The sequence below is a fragment of the Lynx canadensis genome, chromosome E2 (genome assembly GCF_007474595.2).
Source record: "Lynx canadensis isolate LIC74 chromosome E2, mLynCan4.pri.v2, whole genome shotgun sequence".
NCBI classification, from domain to species: Eukaryota; Metazoa; Chordata; class Mammalia; order Carnivora; family Felidae; genus Lynx; species Lynx canadensis.
This window is the reverse complement of record NC_044317.1, coordinates 51,789,554-51,800,501: the sequence shown is the minus strand read 5'-3', so window position 1 is coordinate 51,800,501 and position 10,948 is coordinate 51,789,554. Positions and strand designations below refer to the sequence as shown.

The following is a 10,948-nucleotide window of genomic DNA, read 5'->3' as shown; positions in this document are numbered from 1 at the left end:
TCAAAACCACTAACTATGAGATCGTGACCTGAGCTGAAGTCAGACACTCAACAGACTGAGTCACCCAGGTGCCCCTAAAGATTTTAAAGTAATGTGGACACCCAGCATGGGGCTTGAACTCACAACCCGGAGATCAGGAGTTGCAGGCTCCACCTAGAGAGCCAGCCAGGCATCCTGAAGGCAGGATTGTTTTTATCTTTTTTTGGTGCTTTCTTCTCACTTCTTCCCTGCTGGAGGAAGTATGTCCTGGAAGCTCAAAATATTTACCGAACAAATGAATGACCTGTAACTTATTCAGAAGCACCACCATGAGGAGTCCCTGGGAAATGTGTTGGTAAGGAGGTGGACCTTGTCCCCACCCTCAAGAAGGCAGGTGACATCTGGGAGAGCACCTCAGGCTAAGATCAAAGTGAAGTTTCACCTACACGCGGCTGCCCTAGAGCCTAAGACGCGGCCTGGCATAAAAAGCCTGTAATTAATTAGCGGGGCTCCTACCGCTATCTTCCTGAAAACGGGCAACTGGCCAAATGCTTTCCCTACGCCCTCTCCTACACGACTGGCCCAGACACAGGTTGTGCTTTGGGGAGTCCTCACCCATAAAGGGGAAATTCAGGGGAAATGGTCCTTCTCCTGAAAGACCGGGGTAAGGTAACCGGGATCCATCACTTTGGACAGGGATTTGGCAACAGCTCGTCAAGCAAAGGTTGCACGTAATCTATGCCAGCAATCGCCTTCCTGGGTGTCCTCCCTTAGGAGTGGACGCACACAAGTGTCCATGTGTTGGCCAACCATCCGACACAGTATCTGACAGCAGTTGAAAGGGTCTCAAGCCGTGCAACAGAACAGACAGCACTTAGCCGGAATGAACTAGAACACTGCGAACGACAAATGATGGCGAGGAAAGCAAGTGGCAAAATGGTGGTGGGTACTTGGGTGCGTCTTCTTCTCCAGATCGTCCCTTGTGCTTAAATGCCTGTGCACAGAGCCGGAGGCCCCTGGCCGGGGGGTGGGGTGAGGGGCGGTGGTGTTCACACCCAGCTGTGTGGCAGCCGATGCTTCCTGCCCCTGCAACCGACTCCTTCCTCTTCCCAGCAAGTTTGTGGAAATATTGATAGGGCCAAATTGGATCTATCGATTTATTTACTTTCCCTTTCTGTTCCTCTTTCCTCTCTCCTGTCTTCTGTTGGATTTATGAATGCTTTTTTGAATGCTTTGAGACTTCTCTCTTGGTACTTCAGCTTTTAGTACTGCTCTAGGGATTAAACACACATCCTTACCTCTTCTCGGTCTATTTAGGGTCAGCATTGAACCACTTCACTTACACGGTAGAGATGGCCACTGTGTAGGCCGCTGGTCCGTTCCACCCTTCCCACCATTTTGTAGCTCCAGCTTACATCTCCACGCATTACAGATTCCGCAAGGCAAGGCCAGAACTTTTGCTTGAACTTGAAGGACTTCCATTAACATTTTGTATAGTGTAGTTTTTGCCGGTGACAAGTTCTCTTTAGTCTCCGTTTATCTGAAAACGGCTGGTCTTCACTGGCTATAGAATCCTGGGGTTGACCGTTTCTTTGCCATACCTTGACAACGTTCCGATCTCTGGCCTCCCACTTCTGATGACAAATCCAGGATCACTTGAATCACAGTTCCCTTGATTGTAGTATGTTATTTTGGTAAGGCTGCTTTCAAGACTTTATTTAAAAGGTCTTTTCCGGGGCGCCTGGGTGGCGCAGTCGGTTAAGCGTCCGACTTCAGCCAGGTCACGATCTCGCGGTCCGTGAGTTAGAGCCCCGCGTCGGGCTCTGGGCTGATGGCTCAGAGCCTGGAGCCTGTTTCCGATTCTGTGTCTCCCTCTCTCTCTGCCCCTCCCCCGTTCATGCTCTGTCTCTCTCTGTCCCAAAAATAAATAAATGTTGAAAAAAAAAAAATTTAAAAAAAAAAAAAAAAAAAAGGTCTTTTCCTCTTTTTCAGATTGGATAATTCCTATGAATGTAGTTCCAGTGCATGAAATCGCTCATCCCCTTTCTGCTGTTAGGTCTACCAGTGAATTTTAAAAATTGCTGATATTGTATTTTCAGTGTTAGAACATCCATTTGGTTGTTTCCATTTTCTTTCTCTGTGGGGACTTCCTATTTTGCAACATTATACATGTATTTTTCTTTTACCTCAATGAGCATAATTGTAGTAATTGCTTTAAAGTCCTTGTCTGTTGATTCCAACTTTTTTTTAATTTCCTGAACATACGCTCCCGCTCCACGCCCAGTGTGGGGCTTGAACTCACAACCATGAGATCAAGAGTCATGTGCTCTGAGCCAGCCAAGCACCACCCCCCCAACACTTGGGTTCTCTTGGTCATCTTGTCTTTTCCCTTGAAAATGAGTCACATTTCCCTCATTCTATGTATATTGGGTAATTCTGCCATGTGTCCCAGATATTGTTACATTGTAGCCATTCTGGATTCTGTTATATTCCTCCAAAGGATGTGAATGTTCTTGTCTTGGGGAGATCTGGAAATCCCAGACTCACACTGTTGTAGTTGCTGACAGTGTAAATCCAGTTTGCTTCAGTTATGCTGAGTTGGCCCCACACATCCATAGCCCAGTGGTCAGCAAGAGACTTGGGTTGAATTTATACATACAACTTGGGGTTTCCCTTCCCTGGCACCCTCCTTTCCAGTAGCTGTGGTTATTCGGGGTTCTGTCCTCTGCTTCTTCAGGCCAGTAAGATAGATGCTTTTCTACCTGAGTTTTAGCTGCCTGGCACAGTGCCAGGGGCCGCGGCCTGCCCTCAGTTAACACCGTAGGCAAACACACACACGCCAGAAAACTACTGTGGTGGGGGCTCTTGCTGCAACTTCCAACTGCCTCTCCCAAATCCACCTGCTTTTTAATCGCTATCCTGAGGTTTCCAGTAGTTTTGTTTTGGTTTTTGGTATTTTGTCTAGAATGTATAGTTATCTGCAGGGAGACGGTTGTTAGAAACCTAATGCATCATACCATAAGCAGAACTGCTGGTGTTTTTTTTTTTTTTTAATGTTTACTTATTTTGAGAGAGAGAGAGAGAGAGAGAGAGAGAGAGAGAGAGAGAGGAGAAAGAGCAAGCAGGAGAGGGGCAGAGGGAGAGGGAGACAGAGAATCCCAAGCAGGCTGCCACTGTCAATGCAGAGCCTGATTCAGGGCTCGAGCCTACGAACTGTGGGATCATGACCTAAGCCGAAATCAAGAGTCGGATGCTTAACTGACTGAGCCACCCAGGTGCCCTTGTATTTTCTTTTTAATAGACCTTAGTTATCATTTTTTAGGACTGGAAGTCTCCAGGTTAGATGGAGAGTCAGGGGTCCAGGGACAAAGTCAGAGAAGGCCAGACTTTATTAGCAAAGTCAAAGCTCTCCTAGGAACACAAAAGGCGGCTCACTTGTTCCAGAGGGAATGGAAACACCTAAAGTCACCTCTGTGGCCTTTTCTCTCAGAACCAAGGTGCTGAAGTCCTGCAACTTGGCAGAGTTGAGACTCGGAGCGCCTGGCGAATGAGGTCCAGGACTGAACCTTTGCCACTGGCGAGCTGCGCCCCCTCTAGCAAGCTAATACCCAACTTGAACTGGTGCTCCCCACCCAGCTCCAGTAATCCCACCCTGCAATGGTGGCTTCTGGAAGGGACAGATTTACTTTTCATTGTTTATGTTGTTTTTTTCTTCCTTAAAAAGACTGCATGTCTTTGTAAACCTTTCAAGTTCTGCACTACGTGCCCAAATGATCTCTCCAAACAACAAATGACATGTAAAATGCTACCATGCTAGTCTTTTGGAAGGAATCAACATCCCAAATGCATTTATACACTCCCTGATGTCAGACTTTGGGAAGTCTTTCCCAAGTGTGTCCAAAGGAAACCAGCTCAATGTCACTCAACAGCAGACTGATTAAATAGCTTCTGGTTCAGTGTGGTTTTGGAACTCAGTGCACAATGCACTGACAAGGACCTCCAGGACATAGAGAAAGCAAGATGCAAGAAAAGCTAATTCTACATGTGCGTAACAGTAACTCACACAGAGCAATTTCCATTCAAAGAATGTATTCATTCAATTCCCACATATCAGGGGAATGTACTATTACCCCATTTGACACATGGGGCAACAGAGCCACAAAAATGGTCACTCGTCCAAGGTCACATAGCTACATGGTAGGGTCTGCATTTAAACCTACCAGTCTGATTTAAAAGAAAAAAAATAAAAAAAAAAAAGGGGGGGGGGTGCCTGGGTGGCTCAATCGATTACGCGTTCGACTTCAGCTCAGGTCACGATCTTGCAGGTTTGTGGGTTTGAGCCCCGCATCAGGCTCTGTGCTGACAGTTCAGAACCTGGAGCCTGCTTTGGATTCTGTGCCTCCCTCTCTCCCTCCGCCCCTCCCTCACTTGTGTGCGCTCGTTCTCAAAAATAAACATTAAAAAATTTAAACCTGCCAATCTGGAAGGATTCACTCTCCAAGGCTGCCAAGGGTGACCTCTGGGAGGCAGATATGAAAAAATCCCCGAGTCTGGCAGTGGGCAAGGGAGCGGGGCAACGACAACTTTTCACCCCTTATGTATGTGTGTTGCTTGAATGTTTTACTACAAGCTTAAAAACAAAACCTACCTGTCCTTCTGGATCGGGCTGAAGGCCCTCCCTCAACTCCGGGCCTGCCTGATGGTTTTCAGAGGTGACCACTAGGTCTCAGGACCTCGTGAAGGCAAAACCTGAGTCAGTGACAAGCAGCGGTGCAACTAGATGGTGTCTACTAAGTGTCCTGCATAGAAGCCTCCCCGTCAGCTAACATTCTGGCCCTTACTTGGGGGAGGCTGTGCCCTCATCTGCAGTATGGGCGTCCACCCCCGCGGGGTTCCTGTGAGGATCACTTTAGCTAAAGTACAAGTGCTGTTAAGGGCAGGAGGCAGTCAGCGTGGGGAGGTTAGCTATCAGTAGGCTCTTCTGACCTGCCAACCGCGACCTGAGCCTCCATTTCTCCATCTGAAAAGGGCAAACTGGACATACCTCAACAGACAGACACGTTTGGATTTACCAAAAAAAAAAAAAATTGCCAGAAACTGACAAAAGGGGTCTGCACTGCAAAGGGAAACCACAGAATGTAGGGCTCTGATGGGACTGAGAGCTTTTTTTATTGTTGTACTTTTTTACCTTTGCATGTGTTACTTTTCTGAGTAGCACCTGTTCCACTAGAATGTTCTGAGGCTTCGACACATTAAGCACTTAACAGAGTTTGGCTACTACACATACCACAAACAACAGAAGTGGGGTGTGGAGTGGAGAAACCTGGCAGGCCCGAAGTCAGCCCACTTCCTTTCATTTGGCAACTCTAGCATCCCAAAAGTATTTGTTACCTTTACAGATTAAAAAAAAATTGAAGTTGATTTATTTTGAGCAGGGGAGGAGCAGAGAGAGAGACAGGGAGAGAGAATCCCAAGCAGGCTCTGCGCTGTCAGCGCAAAGCCCGGTGCAGGGCTCGAACTCCTGAACGGTGAGATCACGACTTGACTCAAGATCAAGAGTTGGGACGCTCAACTGACAGAACCACCAGGGCGCCCCTACCTTTTACAGATTAGATCCTCCTTCCCACGTAGGCTAGAAATCTCCCGGAGGGATTAGAAACCACAGGATAATCATCGTGCTCTTCCTGGAGACTTGGGGAAATCCATTTTTATGGTAATACTATCATGTAACATGGGAGAATATGAAATGTGAAGATACGAGAATAAAGACGTTTCTCGCCTGAGGCTGGCAGCTTCCAGCACCACCCCTAGATTCCCGAGGGGTCCATTCTGGATGACTCAATTTCTGCCACAAGGGGTACAGAGGTGAAGTTTGAAACGCGTCAGAAAAGATTCTAGGATGACAGTTTTGTTTTTATCCATCCAGACCCACCTGCTCCCCCTTGTGACCAAGGCCCCACATTACCAAGCTCAAAATTTCAAAGAAAGGGGATTTTCACACACTGATAATTGGTGCCCCTGATTTGACACTGACAGGGCGCAGAAAGGGGCCCCTCCAGAAACACAGCCCTAGCCTCCCCTAGGGAAGGGCAGAGGTGACCAGGAGAGTCGGGGAGTTGAGCTCCCCCTCCCCGGGGAGGCCATTTTTTTGTTCTCTCACTGTAGCAGGACGCAAATACGAAAGGAGCTGCTGATTTGATTTGTTCAAACGGGCCAGACTCACACCTCACACACTTCTACATTAAGGGAGAAACCCAAGGAGGGTGACGAGAAGCGGAACATACTCAGGCTGCCGAGTCAAGACAAAGCCGGTGTCTGAACCAACGAAAGCTCTGACCTCTACCAGCTGTGGGACTTGAGGCACATTACTGAAGTGTCACGGAACTTTAAAACGAAGCTGGGGGCGCCTGGGTGGCTCAGCAGGTTAAGTATCCAACTCTTGTTCTCAGCTTAGGCCATGAACTCATGGTTTGTGAGTTCAAGCCCCGCATCAAGGCTCTGTGGTGACAGCACAAGGTCTGCTTGGGATTCTCTCTCCTCTCTTTGCTGCTCCCCCCTTGTCTCTCTCAAAATCAACTTTAAAAAGTAAAATAAAACGAAGCTATTGTGACTGTGAGTCTGCGCAGTGCCTGGTACACAGAGAATCTAAACAGAGGGCAGCATCAGTATCACCTCTTTTACTTCTTTCTTCTTTCCCGTTAAATATAATTCCTGTCACTGAGACCAACCACTATGGACCTGAATTATTCAAGAGACAGGTGGAACCAGAAGCTTCTATGCACTCTAGAATTTGAACAATCTAATTCTTGATGCATTACCCAGTAAAACAGTGGCAGGAATGGTGATGGAGGGGAGGAATCTCTGAGTCACATCGAAGCATCCAGTAAGATTTCTTCAGGTTAAAAAAAGCAATTGGTAGGATCACTTCCTGTCACAGGAAGATGTTTATAATGCGGAAGAAAAACAAATCCTAAAGCAAATAACTTTATTTCTATCATTCCTTTTTAAAGAACCAAGGAAATATAGAAAATATAAAAAACCACACAAACAGCTGCAATTCAGGGGGGAAAGGAAGGACTGACGGGGCCCTCGAAAGCAACAGCCTCCAGGATGGTCTGAGCTGCATCGGGGATGGGGGCTCCGAGAAGACGGGCTCTCACATCCTAGCTTGGACCCCAGTAAATGAGAATCCCCAGGGGCTGGGACCCCGGCACCTGCCTTTTTAATACAAGTTTTCCCATTAATATTCACTTTGCAAGGTCTCGCCCTAATGCCCGAGGGAACTTTGGTAACATTTCCTCTCTTCCAAAATCCAGGCTGAAACCCAACTAATCCTGAACTAAAGCTCCAGAACAGCACACCAGATGGCACCTGTTGTTTTTCGGGATCTCCGACTCTGGAGGAAATACATCCCGCCTGCCACGTCGTTTCCGCTCTAGGGCACCTGTCTGCATTTGGGACTGTGGCTCCACTAGTGTTTCACGGGGCCCGGCCTTACTCCCCACCTGGAGTCATCGTCTTCTTCTCTGTATGACATCAGGCGGGGAGTAAGTCCAAGAAGGTGGTGAGAGGATCCTAAGCGATGAGGCGTGCTGGTTCTGGGCGGGCATCTCCCGCGGTGCCCCAGAGGCCTGGCGACACCCAGACAGAGGGACGCATCACAGGGGGCTCTCTGGCGATGCCCAGTGAACAGCCCTGGACGGTGCCGGGACGGGGGCGGCCAGTCCCTACGCCCCGCGTTTCGCAGCTGCTGGCGCTTGCAAGTCGCGTGTCTGCACAACCTCACTGCTCCCAGGAGATGGTCTGGACCGGTCCGAAGACTTCAGGTCTTCCCTCGCCTGGAGCCGCCTTCGTGGGGGGAGGGGACGGGAAGGCTCAGGCAGGCTGCAGGCCAGCGTCGCCGGGGCCGCCAGATCTCGGTTCACTTGGGGCCAAGGCACTCCACAATCCCATTCCCCTTCATGCCGTCAAAAAAGAAGAAGTTGTTGTGAGGAGGGTCCCTTTGAGACAGGGCCTGGGGAGAAAAACAAGAAGAGGGCTCAGCTCAGATGCTTTCAAACGGATAACAGGGCGAGAAAAAGAAAAAAACCTCAAGCACGAGATCTTCTAAAACTGCGCAGTTTGGGCACTGGCTCTCAAAGGAGGTGGATTTTGCTTCCCGGGGGCTAACGGGCCATGTCTGAGACATTACTGTGCCTGCCAGGCTTCCGCTTTGTCCCTTACCAGTCGGGGGTCTCTGGACAAATCAGTTAGCCTCGCCGAACCCCGTTTTCCCATGTGAGATGAAAACACTACCTGTACCGTCCTAGGCTTAAAAGAGATGATGTACCTCAACTGCCTGAAAGTACACTCCACGTGCAGGAGCCTGCTGGCCATGGGCAGCAGTAATTATTTATGACTGTCCAACTGAGAAAGGAGGCAGCTTGTCCCGACACGGTGCAGGCGGCAGCCGTCATCACCTGTGGGGCCACACACTGATGCGGAAGCGGCTCTCCTAGGAGGAGACACGTTTCCTGCGATCTTCTGCATGGTGGGCCGGGGCTAAGATCCAGAAAGGCTGGGAGGTACTATTTAGCCATGGAAATGGCGATTATTTTGCGAGGCTAACAGAAGTACACAGCACATTAAAAAAAAATTTTTTTTAATGTTTTATTTTTGAGAGCCAGAGCCAAAGCATGAGTAGGGGAGGGGCAGAGAGAGAGAGAGAGAGAGAGAGAGAGAGAGAGAGAGAGAATCCAAAGCAGGCTCCAGGCTCTGAGCCATCATCACAGAGCCCAACACGGGGCTCGAACCCACAAACCGTGAGATCATGACCTGAGCCAAAGTTGGAGGCTTAACCAACTGAGCCACCCAGGTGCCACACCCCCACAGCACCTTTAATATGTTCTTATTTACTTTTCGGAGAGAGAGAGAGAGAGAGAGAGAGAGCGAGCACGAGCTGGGGAGAGACAGAGAGAGAGGGAGACATGGAATCCAAAGCAGGCTCCAGGCTCTGAGCTGTCAGTACGGAGCCTGACATGGGGCTCAAACTCGTGAATCACGAGATCATCACCTGAGCCGAAGTCAGACACTCAACCGACTGAGCCACCCAGGGGACCCCACAGCACCTTAAAGATGGGGCTAGCCCTCCTGAAATTACATGCTGAATCATGTGTACTAGAGGAAGGACTCATACGTGTCGATGAGTTTTCTCAGAGGTTCTTAATCAAAAAGGACTGCCATTTAAAGACATGGACATCATCCAAGCAAAAACCTCTAGGCAGGAGCACCATGCCTGTCATTCTTAAAGGACCTTTTTTACAAGGTTAGGAACACGCTCGAAATATCTTGAACTTCTCTCTGAATTGGGCACTAATCCCAATCTGTTCCTTCATCTGTAAAATGGGGATAATTATACCTACTTCAAGTGGTTGTTCAACCATCCATCCATGGAAACCACCTAGAGCATCCACCCCTGTGCCAGGTATCGTGCTAGGTACTGAGGATTCTGAAGCATGGTTAAGACAGAGGTTCGCTTCCCTGCGCACACATACAAAACGGCAAATCGACAGCCCCTGCCTGGTATAGTTTTTGGTGAACATGAAACACGATCAAGCTTGCAACGCGTCTGGCCCGTAATAAATTCTCAAAAAGTGGGAGGTGCTATTATCAACAGGAGCCAGGGGGTCTCTCACCAAACTGTGAGGAGATCCCAGGCACTCAGCCGGGTGGAAGGGCCCAAGAGCCCACAGTTAGAAGTTCTAGACCCTAGAACTCAAGTTACAGGAGGTGATACAACGGGGCCCGATATGGCTGCCGCCGGCATACTGCAGGCAGAGAGGCCTAGCAGGGACAGCGGGAGACAAAGGAAGGACGACTTACACCTAGGGAAGCATGACAGGACAAGGGACGTGGACGGAAGATGTAGTGTTTGGAATGATGGCAGGAAGGAAGAAAAGAAGAGGATTCCAAGGGAAGAGACTTACGTTTGCCCCCCGCCTCCTAACATTTATTATTATGGGTGGTCAGATGGTCGTCAGGAGAGAAGGGGGGAAGGTCTGCGGCCCTCAGATTGTGGAACCCTGGTGCCAACTGGCTGAAGGCAATACTGCGTTAAGTAAGGGTGGGGTGGCAGGGACAAGACACCAGGCCATGGGGTGAACACGGGGCAAAAGGTAAAGTGCTTCCCAAGCAAGATGGGGGTAGGGGGAGATTCCAAACACACCCAGCAACCAAGAATGCAGAGTACTCTGGCCGTCTGGGACAAACAGAAACAAGATGCGGGCAACAGCTGTCCCCAGCAGGCAGGAAGGAGGGGGCTGCATTAGAGGTTAGGACTGGGATGCAGGGAAGCCACTGCAAACAGTGGGGTCAAGGCCAGCTGCCCCGACCCCTAATCTCCATCCCACGTGAAAAACCCAGGGAGCGGCTTCTCGGCGGGGGGTACAAAGTGTGGCCGAAGACACAGAGGCGGTGTCCCGGGTCCATGCGGACAGCACCTGAAGCACAAGGGCCGAGCGGGGAGGGGCACAGGCTCCGAGGCCAGACGGCCCGGGCTCGGATCCTGGTGCCGCCATTCTCTGCACCTCGGCTCCTCCTCTGTGCCTCGGGGGTCGCACCAGTTCCCACCTCCGAGGGTTGCTGTGAGGAAGAGATGAGCACATCCATGTGAAGAACGCGGTCCGAGTGAGGGTACAGGGTGGGCCTTCGATACGCGCCGTTGCGGTGTTGTCACGTCACGGTAACAGGCTACGGAAACGCGTCTGTTCCCTTAGGATTCTTCCATCGCCGCCCTCCTTCCCGCCCAGTCTGTCTATAGGCAGCTTCCCAACCTCAGCGCAGGCTTCTGGGCAGCCCTACCAACCGAGCGGGTGCACACACCACGATTCTCACGGCAGTCTGGGCTCACCAGAAGGCACGAGCGAGGCAAACGGCGCGGCCATCACATCCCTCTCTTCTCCCTCTACCTCCCTGGTGCTCGCCCTGCTCC

At 50.1% G+C, this 10,948-nt stretch overlaps 1 protein-coding gene across 2 annotated transcripts in view; it reads right to left on the bottom strand.

The window, feature by feature from the left end:
• Window positions 1-6,949: 6,949 nt before the first annotated feature.
• The window catches only part of SAE1 (SUMO1 activating enzyme subunit 1), a 74,309-nt gene continuing 70,310 nt past the window's right edge, over window positions 6,950-10,948 (bottom strand). The window contains exons 9-10 of one of the 2 annotated variants that reach the window (XM_030299235.1): window positions 8,309-8,438; window positions 7,904-7,993 (exon numbers count right to left, since the gene is read on the bottom strand). In XM_030299235.1, the coding sequence (XP_030155095.1) occupies window positions 8,310-8,438 (129 nt within the window). In that variant the 3' untranslated portion in view covers window positions 7,904-7,993; window position 8,309. Of the gene's footprint in view, window positions 7,994-8,308; window positions 8,439-10,948 lie in introns of both variants that reach the window. The other variant, XM_030299236.1, reaches the window with a different exon arrangement.